Raw genomic sequence first — 13,288 nt, 5'->3', positions numbered from 1 at the left:
ACAAACACATATTAATTCAAAAACCGAAACATAATTTTATTATCTAAGATAATTAATTTTGCAACCGCCAAATCCTCCATTGCGCTTGAGTCAAAGTAACGAATGAAAAATGCTTTAATATCGTCAACAAAATGTTAATGAACGCTTTTACATGAATGCGTGTGTCGGAGTTAATTAATTTTCGTGCAAAATTAATTATGTCCACAGTTAGTTTATGCAAATTAAATAAATAACGAAACAATGCAGTACAAACACACAACAAATTCACCACGGAAAACCTATGCGAGCATAAAGAGAACATTTGCCAGCATTCATTCATTGATCGACTACCGACCGCGCCGCTGCTACAAAAGACTTAAGACACAAACTTGGTTGGCAAATAGCTGAGTGAATGGGGAGATTGCGTGTGGCGTAGAACGGCGTAGAACGGCGATGGTGGTGGTGGTGGTGGTGGCGGCGATGTTTACTGGCGCCAAAGAAACAGCCACAACGGTGTTGTTGAAATTTTAATTTCTCTTTCGGGCGAGTATTCGAATGCCGACAAAGTATCGATCACCGCATGAGATGGACGCTCGGTGTACGACGGCAGCGAAAATAAGAAGCAACAAACTGACATTGTAACAAAACTAATCAAATAAGTAGCTAACTTACATACATTTCGGTCAATGTTAACTGTGTCTGGGGGAGAGGGAAAGAGTGCGCGCGGTCACATAAATAGTTGGCCTATTAAAATACAAATTAAAAACAATTTAAAAATGATGGCACAACTTGGCGTGTTGCTGCAATTAAAACGCTGTTGGGAGGATATGCTTTTCTTTATGTAGAAGAAGAAATTTTTAATATAATTGAGAAAACGATAAATTTTGAGATGAAACAGCAGGTGAGGCATGTCGTTGGTTGCGGCCGACGCAAAGCGAACAGCATAATTGTTACAACAAATATGCTGTCAGTAAAAGTAAATGCAAACAAGTGCTGCTTTTCTTGCGCTCCCCACTCTTCTTGCTTTCTTTACTTTGTACGCCCCATTAAACGATCTTAAATTGTATTTTATTATTATGTGATTTGTTTGTAGCACGCGTGCGCCACCCACCCACCTGCCACCCCTTTGCCACCCTTGGCGCCCTACGTCAGCTACCTTATGCGCTGTGTTGTGTTGTGTGTCGAAGCGCCAATGTCTGGGGAAGCGCCAGCGGCGCACAAATCCAATTTAAATTTTTGTTTGCACTGCTCAGCGCCAAGCTGATGACTTCCTACACAAACACTTCACACACAAACATGCATATATACGTGCGAAATGCATACAAAGCACTTGCAACTCTTGCATGTACACGTACGCCGTTCCGCCGTCTCATTGGCCGCTTAGACCCCATGATGGGTCATTGTCGTAAATCACACATTTAAATATTTATGCATTCCTGCTTGTTCGAAAAATTAGTTACGAGCATTTAAGATGCGCCACAGTGCTGCTGCCTGTATCCAGCCGCCAGCATCCAGCAAGCATTGAGCTACCCCTCACCATCGCTGCTCCCTCGCGCATGAGTGTGTCTGCGCATGCGTGTGAAGCCGATGTGTGCATCTCTTTGGAGGTGGAGAAGGTGGAGAGAATCAAAAGAATTTAATTTCCTTTTTATGATATTTTAATTTATTTGTGCGTAAATCATCGTTAAATGAGGGCAAGCATTGGTGATGGCGGTAGTTGGAGGAGCCGTCCTCCAGCAGCGGCAGTGGAGCTCACTGAGTAAATACAAGCGTTCATTTGTACACAAATGGTTGGGGAGTGCAGTAGGCCAAATGAGTTAACTGAAAAATATGTGATTGAAAGTATATTATTTGACAGCCGATACAGTGTTAAGGGTCTTTATAAAGTTGAATTCCTTTATTCCTTCCTTCAGCTTGTTAGCAATTCGATCTAGGGGAATTGGAGTAAAAACTATTCCTAAGGAACATAAAATTCTGTTGGTTCTGCTCTAGAAATCCTATTGCAATCGATTCTGAGTCTGTTAGGTGCCTTTAGGAGCTGAAATTTCTTTCTATTTGGTTGTATTTTTTGATAAAGGGCTCGGCCAATCCAGGCCCGGGTAGAGGTGTCACGTTCCGAAGGAGAGAGAGCGAAAAGCCTCAGATTGGCTTGATATATATACGAACGAATAAGTTTTTAGTGAATTCTGTATGTCATCGTTTTCGAAAGGTTTCCGAGTTGATTGCATTTATACAGACATCTCTAAGGCATTTGATAAAGTGTCGCAAACGAGTCTAATAAACAAGTTAGCTTACTTAGGCTTTCACTCCACCTTTTTGCAGTAGTTGACGGATGGAAGCCGTGTGATAACAATCGACTGTCGTTTGTCGAACCACTTTCTCAAGGAAGCATCTTAAGGTCCCTACTCCTTGCCCTTTTTATCAATGATATTTGCAAATGTTTTTCTTCTCCAATTTTTTTTTGCTCTATGCCGATGATTTTAAATTTTTTCCAACTGCTAAGGACACAGCGGGGATAATTTTGAGACAAAATTTGCAAATAATGTCCCTATTGCTCGTGTTATTCGGGAATTTAATGCATTTTCAAACTCGAACCTGCTTGATTTAGCTTTATCTGTATGGTATTTCCACTTAAATAATATTTTAATTGTCCAATTTGAGTTGTTTATATTTTTGTCCAATCTGTGTACTGTGTGTGTGTACTGTAGATAAATAAATAAATATAATAAATAAATTACTTGCGGCAAAATCAAAACTTTTTCTTACAAATTAATTTAATACATTTATGATCGTCCCACGCCCGCAAACACGCATATTCATAAAAAAGTATTTTTGATTTGGGTGAGTTGGATTTTTTACTTTGAATCTGTGTAATTGCATTATGCGACGCCAGGAGTGCCAGTATGAGTCCCTCACACATCCTCTGTCAATGATTTTAGCCGTAATTCTTAATATTGGCGCTCGAAGCTCATAACTAAGCTCCACAAAGAGCTAAACTCTTTGCGCAAATCCTCCTCGGAGGTAAGAAAGAATTGGGGCCAATGGCTAGTTAGAATTCCGATACGTTGTGTGAAATGTGACTTGTTCAGTTTTCGTTTTCAGGAGTTTTTTTCAGGATTTTCCCCAGCATTCTCTGAGTTAAGTAGAAGCCTATTCCGGAAAGTCCTTAAGACCACATGAGGCCAGCGCAGTCGTCACAATTTAAGTAAAACGTCGCAGGCATGGCCCAGCTTGGTATATCAAATGATCGTCAACCCTCCAATGCTTGACGAATCGTCCACACTCTACTACCTCAGCAATCTATGAATCCGATAGTAGGCTACGGCTTACAACGGTTCTGCCGGGATTCATTCAGAGGTGGTACCTTTATTGTAGTCATTGGCTTAGCAAGCATACCCGCCTTCTTGATACATCTCAAACGCATATTGCAGAGTAAAAATCTATAAAAAACCACGCCGCCTTGCTAGCTCATCCACCATGCGGCTTCGTGCCATAACGTTTTAACCTGGAACCCAAATAAGTTTGATAGGGAAGTCATACAAAACGCTTAAAAGCCAGGAGCACTAATTACCGTTTGATTATCAAAAGAAAAGCTAGCCTCCTTAAAAAGTGTTGACTTTGTAAGCGTCCAATCTACTCACAAAATATTCCTCTCTCAACCTTTTCATTTTGCACCGGTTCATTCCTTAATAAGCTCACAGAACCATGTCGAAAGATGCTGCACCTCGGTTACCTGAGCTGGATCAACAATTTACTCTCTTAACAGTTCTCTGTAGAGAGATTTAGACTACATACTTACTAATTGAGAAGAGTTCAGCGTCCTCGTAGTTCCAAGCGAATTCGTAATTCTCGTCTATCTATTTTTTATTTAACTCCTCTCAATGAAAACAGTTTTTTTTCGAAAGAAAACTTAGCTCGTTTTGTTGAACCGTCAAAGAATTTCTCACCTAGGTTCGTTTCCTTTTATCGCAGTTTCCCTCTGCCTCTCCATATTTCTCACCGTGATGTGTGTCTGTCGTAAATCCGAGAATGCATCAATAAATTTGTAAAATACACCTACGATTCTTTTATCCATATACATACATTCATACATACATATGTATGTATAAGTATGTATGTATTATACATAGCTAAGGTCATATGCGTGCTTCACCCGACTGACGGATGCTGTTTAGCAAATTAAATTTCACAGTTTGTGGTCCCGAAATTAAAATAAGCGGTCAGCAGTCGGTAGTCAGTCGTTAACATGAATTTATTAGCAGCGCTCTGCAAAAATTTAAATACTTTGTTGTATGCAGCAGGGAGATATGCGCCACAAAAGACATGGAAATAATCCAAGAAATTCCAATATGCGAGATCTTAAGGGCAGAGGGATTTAAAAAATAAAAAAAAAGTTTTACACAAGGCAGCACCTTTATTTTGTAATAAAGTGTCTTTAAATATTTAATAAGCAAAAAGTTGAGCGCAAATGAAGTGAAACTGCTCTTAGTTGTTCATAAAAATTATAGACGATATTTTAGTTGTAACCAATGGCTACTCTTTTACTTGCTGTAAAGTATTCCATTTGCCTTACATTCTTCATACTTTGTTGAACATAATTTTCGGTACCCATATATTAAAAAAAAAGCCAGGCCAATTAAACAACAACGGGAGCAAAAAATATGGAAGGAGGAAAGCGCTTTTAACAGTAACTGATTTAATTTCATGCAAACCAACAACCTGACTTCCTCGCTGCCTCATTGCAAGGCGAATTAATATAAGGTGATAGCAGGAGAACAAAAACAAAAATTTACATGTATTTTGTTTTTGCTTTGGCGGCACAAACTGTCAAAATCTGTAGGTGTGTGTGTGGAAATTCAAACAAAATTTTTCAATTTGACATTAGAAGCCGTGAGGCGAAACACATACACAAAATCAGCTGATCTAGTAACACCACCTTATATAAATTCGCCTTGCCTCATTGTCTGCGCGCTGCAACGTTGGTTGTGCTACTTTTTTATTTAATATAAAATAAGTAATTTTTAATTTGAAGCCTCCTGACAGCTGGCTGTCATATAAATTTAATTGAATTTACATTTTTATTAATTGCTTTTCTGAAAACCACAACCTTCACTACAGTAGGACGAAATCTTTGCCGAGGAAACGCCCTTACCACCTCGGCGTGGAGTAGTAGTTGAGTACTCATTGACTAGCTCACTGACAAACTAACTGACTAACTGACTAACTGACTAACTGACTAACTGCCTAACTGACTGACTGACTGTCTTCCCCAGTGAGTAGTTGGCGCTCGATGAGCGACTGTCCATTTGCCTGCTTGACTGATTGGTTTGTGCGTTGGCCTGCATTGCCACTCTCGAAGTGGTTGGCGTGGTAGGCAGTCCGCCCGTTTGTTTTTTTTTTGATGAATGAGTCAAGTTCGGCTGAGGTTTACTTACCCCAAGCGCGCCTGAAATGGGTACTCAATGGCTTGGGTATTAATGATTATTAACAGCGTTTTTGTGGTAGTTGCTGTTGCTGCTGCAGCCTCTGTTAATTTAATATTTTTTTATAACTTAAATGTTTTTTTTTTTTACACGGTTGTCTGTATCTTGTTGCCGCGTTGATTTGTTGCTGACTAATTAGTAAGTAAGCATAAAATTGTTGCCATTGACCGCTAAAGAACAACAATGTACGCAAGCAAGTTACAGTGTATGCACTCGCCCGTCAGTCAGTCTGTCTATCTGCTTTCGATGATACCCGCATCCGTTTGTTTCTTTGCTGCTGTGAATGACTGCTTGATGGTGGCATTCATCGTTCTGTAGATTGATTACGTCCAGTTAATTAAAATGTGACTTGAGTTGGTATTAATTACAAATACGCCCATCGCTCGTAAATGGGAAAAATTTCACAAAATTTTTTCGTATTTCGCTAAAAATTAGCTAAATGGGCAGAAGGAAAAAGTGGAAGCAAAACAAGGTAAACTGTTACTGATATTAAATGGGATGGTTGATTGAAACTAAGGTGGTTGTGTTTGAGGGAAAATAAAATTAAGTACAATATCATACCATAACATAGCATAACATAGCATAGCAAAATATGGCATAACATAATATAATATAACTTATCTTAATATAAGTGGGGTATTCACACCTACTTGGTTTACAAAAACAAAATCCACTAGAGAAAAATAATTTTTAACTAAATAACTTGAGAACCAGGCAGGTGTGAATACGCCAAATAAAACATAACATAACTTAACATAGCATAACATAACACAACAGAACATAAAATGACATAGCACCACTTAACATAATATAACATAGCACTGTAAAATGATATGGAAGCTACAACGATAAGTGCTGCTTCACACACCCGTAAAAGCAACCTAATCAACGGTCCGCATACAGACCTCTATGCATGATCGATCCAGTGGGGAAAATTAAAAAAAAAAAAATCACTTGCAATCGTCTTCAGGAGTTTTTAGAATGCACGAATAGCCTTTCCGACAAACAGTTTGGCTTTCGACGGGCAAGATCTACGCTTGATGCAACAAGAGTCACTAAGACTAACATAGCAGAGCAGACGCTCAGCGGAGAGCACGATTTGATGAAGTACTGCCGCTACCACCACGTTGGACGACAAAAACGCATTAAACTAAGCAACCTGGAGTTATATTCTGTTGGCGCTTAGAAATTACTATCTCAGTCAACGTTATCTTTAGCGATAGGATCCTGCAGTGCGACACAGCGGAAGCCTTAAAACAACCATAGGAGGTAACAGGATGCGTACAATAGACCAACTACATAGGTCGCGGTGCATGCTTCAGTTGCCTGTGCACAAAGAACGATATCCGAAGATGCAATTTGTGTTATTGCAGGAAAACTACCACTGGGTATTCACGCCAGAGAAAAACATTCCTGTAAAATGGACAAGGGGCGTCACCGATATGAGTTCAAAAAATTGGTCTATCGAGGAATGGTGGAGCAGGTGGGAGAATTCCCCGAGTGGAAGCTGGATCTACAAACTAATGCCTCACTTTGAAAAGTGGATTAGTAGAAAACATGGCGATTTTGATGTCCCGATTTCCCTTACTGCCCAAATTTCCTTAGAAACTAGCGAAGTTGAAGTCCCTACTATATTGATACAAGAAATATGCTCATCTGTTCACAAATTGAATACCATGTTCGCAGCGAGTCTAATACCCAGATTGAGTCAAGCAGCTGGAGAGCGAAATAGTATCTCCAAACTAGCCCCATCAGCAATAATAACTTTATAGTAAAATATACATATCGCTAGCTTAGAAAGAAAAGTTGCTAAGTCCCATTTTAAAAATTTTACAGGAGAGGAAAAAATCTTCCTATAGCCATTTCCTTTAACTATTTCGCACGACTTTTAATCAAACATTTTGCGCGATTAAATCAAAGCAAAACTCCATAAGGATCAGAAGGATTCGATATTTATTAAAAGATTTCGTATTATTTTGGCCTTACCGGATTTGTGGTGCTTCTTTTGGACTTAGCAAATTTTCCTTTTATTGCTTATGAAGAGGAAAAAATCAAATAAGTACCTTTATAATTTTCGAAACGATGCGTATTCAATTTCTCTAGCCTCCTATATCAAAATATGAGTTTTCATAAAAAGTGGACTTAGCAACTTTTCACTCTAAGCTAGCGATATATACTTTCTTTACGTCTTTTTCACGACTAAACTGACGCTTAAGCTTCATGCTCTGAACGGCCTCTTGACGCAATACCAAATCGGTGATCCATGCAGGGCTAACAACAGTCGGATGTCGGTGTGATTTTTGTGGGTTAACGTCCTATACTAACCAATACTTCCTCCAGGGGATTCCGCGTAAGTGGAATTACGGGTGGACAACCCCGGGGAACCCAGTCAAAGACTTCAAGTCCTTGAGTCGGGTAGTGGCTCAACTGGCAAAAGTCTTAGGCTTTCGAGGTCTGACCAGAGACCTAATTCTAGTACCACGGAGAACAGTATGCCCCCGGACTGAGACAAGCAAGGCAAACAAGACAAGCAAGACGAGCAAGATGTTGAGATTGGGAGAAGTTGTCTCTGGTGAGGGAGCAACACATGGATGAATTAAGACGGTGTGTCGAGCGAGTGAGCTTTACTCTGGTCTGTTCATGGTGCGGCTCATCGGGGAGTAACGTGGTGGTTGTGGTTTAACACTAAAATGCGGGGAGAACCTCCAATGGTTCAATGTGGAGTTGCATTGCAACCGGGTGCCGGACCTATAGTACGGCAGAGTTTTACATGTGCCTCGAGCCCGACCAAGGTGGCGAGTGCGTCCACCACACACTGCCAATTGGAACTGAACGCTTGCATTTAAGGGCGCTGATCAAGGCATTTGAATTGATCCCTTGTGCTTTTGAGCGACGTGGAGTTAAGTCATCCTGGCAGGTATGCACGTTAAACGCCGACACGTCTGACCAAGATTTTCGATCGGTTTACACCTCTTCAAAAAAGAACTCAGCATGGCATAGGATTAAATAACATAGTATAATGTAAAATAGCATAACATAACATAACATGGCGTAACATAACATAACCTTTTTATCTTGCGAAAAAGCAAGCCTGGAAGTGCAGGGAAATGATTCGTTCCTAAGAATAAAGTGAAAATTATTTGCTTTTTCTTGTTTTATTTCAATATTTAAATATGTATATTTTGTGAATATCACAAAAACTTTATTATGCTAAAATTACTTGTTACATTTTTCAATAAAATTCAATTTTAAAAGGCTAAATAAATTTAGTAGAATCCTAATGGAATATTCAGATATTTTTTATATACTTAGTACATACAACTTAGAATGGAATCATTGAGCGCACTGGTTTTATGTATTCTATAATATTTAACAGAAATAATTTTTTTGTTTTTTTTTATTCTACATACATCAAAGTGGTCAACTGAATCCTTGCAACCCTAAAACTCGTCAAATACTAAAAACTAATTTTTTTTTTATTAATACATTTTCATTCCGTTACACTGGAAATCGCTTAGAATTTGCACTGGTTTACGTAATAAACACATCTCCTCAGTTCTTTTCTTTTGCTGCCTTTCATGATATGTTAACTTTCTCTGCTTTTTCTTTCCACGCGCAATCGCCACGTAAGCTCTCCGCAAACAGCAACTGCAGCATCAACTAGCTCAGCACATCGCCATGTCCATTCTGACGCAGCAACTCCAACTTGAGCTCATGCTCGCGCGCCTTCAACCGCAATGCCGCAATCGACGAAGTGCGACGATCTTCCGGCGGTGTGGCCGTACGTGGCCCCGACACCGATGACGACGACGCCTGCTGATGTTGCGGCGAATGCGCCAGCTGGAGCGGTGAGTGCGAGTGACTTGTGGGTGCTGATGGCGGCGGCGGCGGCGGCTGTTGCCCAGCCTGATGCATGCTTATCGGCATTGTGATCACAGGCGCCGATTGTGGCTGCTGTTGTGGTGGTGGTGGCCCATGTGAGTGTGCCTCTGGGGGTGGCGGCGGTTGTAGTTGCGGCGGCGGTGCCATCGACTGCATTGTCATGGAAGTCGGCGAAATTGGTGGCGAAGACATGAGGTGATTGGGTGAATGCAGCTCTGGTGATGAAATGAGCATAGGTGGCTTGGCGGCGGCGATGCTAAGTTGTGCCGATACCGGCGGATGGCGTGGCACAGCGGTCATGTTGGCCAGCAGCGTTTGGAAGGAGGTGGTGGGCGAGTACATGCTCGCCATGCTGGGCAGGAGGTGGGGTGGTGCTCTACAAACAAAAAAAGAAGAACGATTTAGTTTAAGTTAGACAATGAAAATACTCCACATTTCGCTTACCTTTGAAATTGATTGTAAAATCCAGATGGCAACATTGGTGCCGCCGACAGGTGCGGATAGCGAAAGGCGGCAAAATTGGCCGGACCGTCGAATGGTTTGCGCAAATTGAAGCCCAGGTGTGTGAATGGATTTGGCGGCAATGTCGGACCGACAACGGCTTGCATGGCGCCCGGCCCACTGGGCAGATATGGGTTGTATGGATGTGATTGCGGACCCACCTTCTCCTGTTTACGCCACTTGGCGCGACGATTCTGGAACCAAACCTGTAATGGCAGCAACACGAAAACGAAAGCAAATTAATGAGAGTGTGTATATAGAGTATAGCAGCAGCAACAACAACAAGCAAAAAAGCACACAAATAAACGGGCATAAGTGGAAATAAAAGATGCACAATTTTAATTAATGAAATCCAAAGTTGATTTAAAAAATTAAACTGCAATGGGGAAATGTGACGCCCACTTCCTGCAGCTATGCCGCAGCACAGCAGTCGCCGCAGCGAGTGGGCGTTGTGCCGGCGGCATTGAGATATGGCAGCGCCAATGTTTTGTAACGAGATACCAGCAAAGCAGGCAGATAGGCGGCGGCGGACACCGTACACACACACACACACACACACACCTCGGGGTATTTGCGATTTTTGCTTGAGTGTCGTGTTGCAATTTGCCCAGAATCGTTTTAATTAATTCAACATCTTTTCCAACATTTATTATTAGAGCGCTCCTGTGCTGAGCGTACGGGGCTGTGGTTGTGGCGCATGCGCACAGTGGCGACATGCCGAAATGAACTTATGTATGTACCAGCAGGCGGTAGCTAAGTAAAGCAAATATGTGGGCGTGGCGTAGCCTCCAAAATACACGCCCAATTAATTAGTTTTGAACGAAACAATCTCAGTCATCGATTGCAAGTGGACTTCTGTTCTTTCACCCTCTTCGGTTTTAGAATGCACTGGCGGTGGAAGGATTACGCTCCGGCAGAGCTGGAGGAAGCGTTGCGGAATGTGGGGGAAGTTTGAGATTTTCAGCTGAAAATTTAATTTATAAGCAATTAGCAGACGAGTTGCCTTACTACTATGAAATATTTATATTTTAAAATTTCTTTAAAAAAGTATCGAAAAGTTATTGATCCAAAGCTTGATAAGATGCTAAGCGGCAGCTGAGTAAGTCTTTTGTATAGAATTCTCAAAATAAGTAGATTTTGAGATTTTATTTTCAAAGTAATGGAAATAGGTTTTTAGTAGGCTATGATTACGGTGACCAGATTACTGTGGACAAAAATCGCGACTTTTCTGAAGCATCGAATCTGAACATAAATTTTTTTTTTATTAAATAAATAGACAAAGAGAAAAAAATTAGAAAAAATGATCGCAAAAGTGTATACACACGTTATGTACGGTGGCGAGAATGTAAATAGGGAAAAGGCATTTTAGCAAGTTTTGGGTACTTTTTTTTGTTTAAAAAGTTGTTATTATTTAAAAAAAGCTATGTAGTAAATCAAAATATCAAGTTTCGTAGAACTTTCGAAAATTTGACGGATTTTAATAAATATTTATCAAAGTTTTAAAATTTTAAATCAGATTTCTAGAACTTTAATGAGCTTCACCTTCCATAAAAAAACATCTTAAAAATTGCACTTCGTTTTACTAAAATTTAACGGGCTAACAGAATGCTTACTCAATGTTTCTAAGAAATCTAATTAAAAAGCACAAACTTTTGATAAAAATTTAACGAATTTTGCTAAGTTTTGTACAAACCTTGATTTACATGGTTTTTGTTATATATATAACGAGCTACACTTTCATAAGAAAATAAAAAATATTAAATAATCGAAAGGGGAATAGCCAATGATTGTTGAAATGTTTCTTCCCTATTTATATTTTCGCCACTGTATCTACAGATTATATTTTTCATATCCAGGAATTTTACAGGTAATTAGTATTATTTTTTTTAATTTCACAAAATTCAAGTTAGAATCGTTTCAACAAAAAAAACTTAGCAAATAATTATAAAAATTAAAAAAAAAAAAAACTTGTTGACAAAAATGATGACTGCAAAAAAGCGCGAGGACCAGTTTAACAGAATGAAACATAACCATAAATCATAGAAAATAAGGATGCTGGCTATGTTTATGGCTCCCCTATATGTATGAAAGTACTCCTATATTTGTACGAAAAATAGTTTTTGGGCCAGAGTACAGGAAACTCTTGTCAAATTATTAAAGAAAACACTGAAAATCGGGATTTAAAAAAATCAAAAAATTTTAAAAAACAATCAACTGGACAATTTTCTCAAAATTGGTACTGTCCCGTCAAAATCGGTACGAATGGTCACCGTATGATACAATTTTAAATAAAAAAGGCACGTTTAAAAATATAGAAACGTAATTCAAAAATTCACTTTTTATGAGATCCCATCATGTAGTTTATAAGCTTGATGAAGAAAATGTGTTTAATGTAATAAATGTATAACCAAGTTTCCCAAAAATGGCGAAGATATATATCCTTTTATCTGTCTTTTATATACCAACTGTATGAATTGATCAAATTTTGATTGCGTTTCACCACAAAATTGAAATTTTGAAAAAATTCTTTACATTATTAAACGTGCGATATATCCTTTCTCTTATAGAATTTACTCATTACGAAATAACATAAAGAAGAACTACCTAACATTAGCAAGTATTCCAGATCAGGACAGTCGTGCAGGAATATCTTTTAGTCGGGTTGTGATGGACAAAAAAAAAGGTTTTCTTCGGTTACCTTTAAACTCCTTAAAATGTTTGGCTAGGACCGACAAACAATTCCACGTTTGTGACAGTGGGTAAGGAAGAATGTGCTACAAATTGTCTCTTCTAAAACAGAAGAAAGTTAGTCCATACCTGCCATTGTCAACTTAGAAGAAAGTTTGCCCATTCCTTTCATTGTCAACTTAGAAGAAAGTTGGTCCATTCCTTTCATTGTCAACTTAGAAGACAGTTTGCCCATGCCTTCCATTATAAACTAAGAAGAAACCCTCTGTGACTGATGCGCTAGTCTGACAGACACCGAAGGTTCAACATTTTTCCTGAATTTCAATAGCATTGATTACTAAAAACGCCTATTTTTCGACATATAGTTTATTTAAATGACTATTTCATTAATGAGTATTTAAAATATTGATAGATTTTAAGGTTTAAATAAAAAATGAAATTATTAAAATCCACAAAAAAAACGCATTTTATATGGACCCCACACCGCCAAAAAGATGTAAATAAATTTTGAAAAAAATGCCGCTTACCCCTTTTTGGCGGTTAGGGCTCGATATCTTCTTTCAAATTCCAAAAAGAAAAAAAAAACAATCGAATTCGAACCCCACCATGTAAAATATTTTTTATCCCAAATCAAATTGCCAATGAGTAAACACAGCAATCAGTCCTCCATTATCCCACTTATGTAAGTCAAAAGTATACATACTCGTACAAACATATTTATATCTATTTTCTCCACTTAGTTCATCTCGTTTTGT

The 13,288-nt window shown here is 39.1% G+C and overlaps 1 protein-coding gene across 1 annotated transcript in view; it reads right to left on the bottom strand.

Moving 5' to 3' along the window:
• Positions 1-8,690: 8,690 nt before the first annotated feature.
• al (aristaless related homeobox) overlaps positions 8,691-13,288 on the bottom strand; it is a 26,533-nt gene continuing 21,935 nt past the window's right edge. Inside the window, exons 3-4 of the mRNA XM_017625504.1 lie at positions 9,789-10,051; positions 8,691-9,720 (exon numbers count right to left, since the gene is read on the bottom strand). Of these exons, the coding sequence (XP_017480993.1) occupies positions 9,123-9,720; positions 9,789-10,051 (861 nt within the window). The 3' untranslated portion in view covers positions 8,691-9,122. The remainder of the gene's footprint in view (positions 9,721-9,788; positions 10,052-13,288) is intronic.

The sequence above is a fragment of the Rhagoletis zephyria genome, unplaced genomic scaffold, assembly GCF_001687245.7.
Source record: "Rhagoletis zephyria isolate East Lansing unplaced genomic scaffold, Rhagoletis_zephyria_1.1 Rzeph_scaffold_04077, whole genome shotgun sequence".
NCBI classification, from domain to species: Eukaryota; Metazoa; Arthropoda; class Insecta; order Diptera; family Tephritidae; genus Rhagoletis; species Rhagoletis zephyria.
This window is presented reverse-complemented; position numbering and strand designations above follow the sequence as displayed.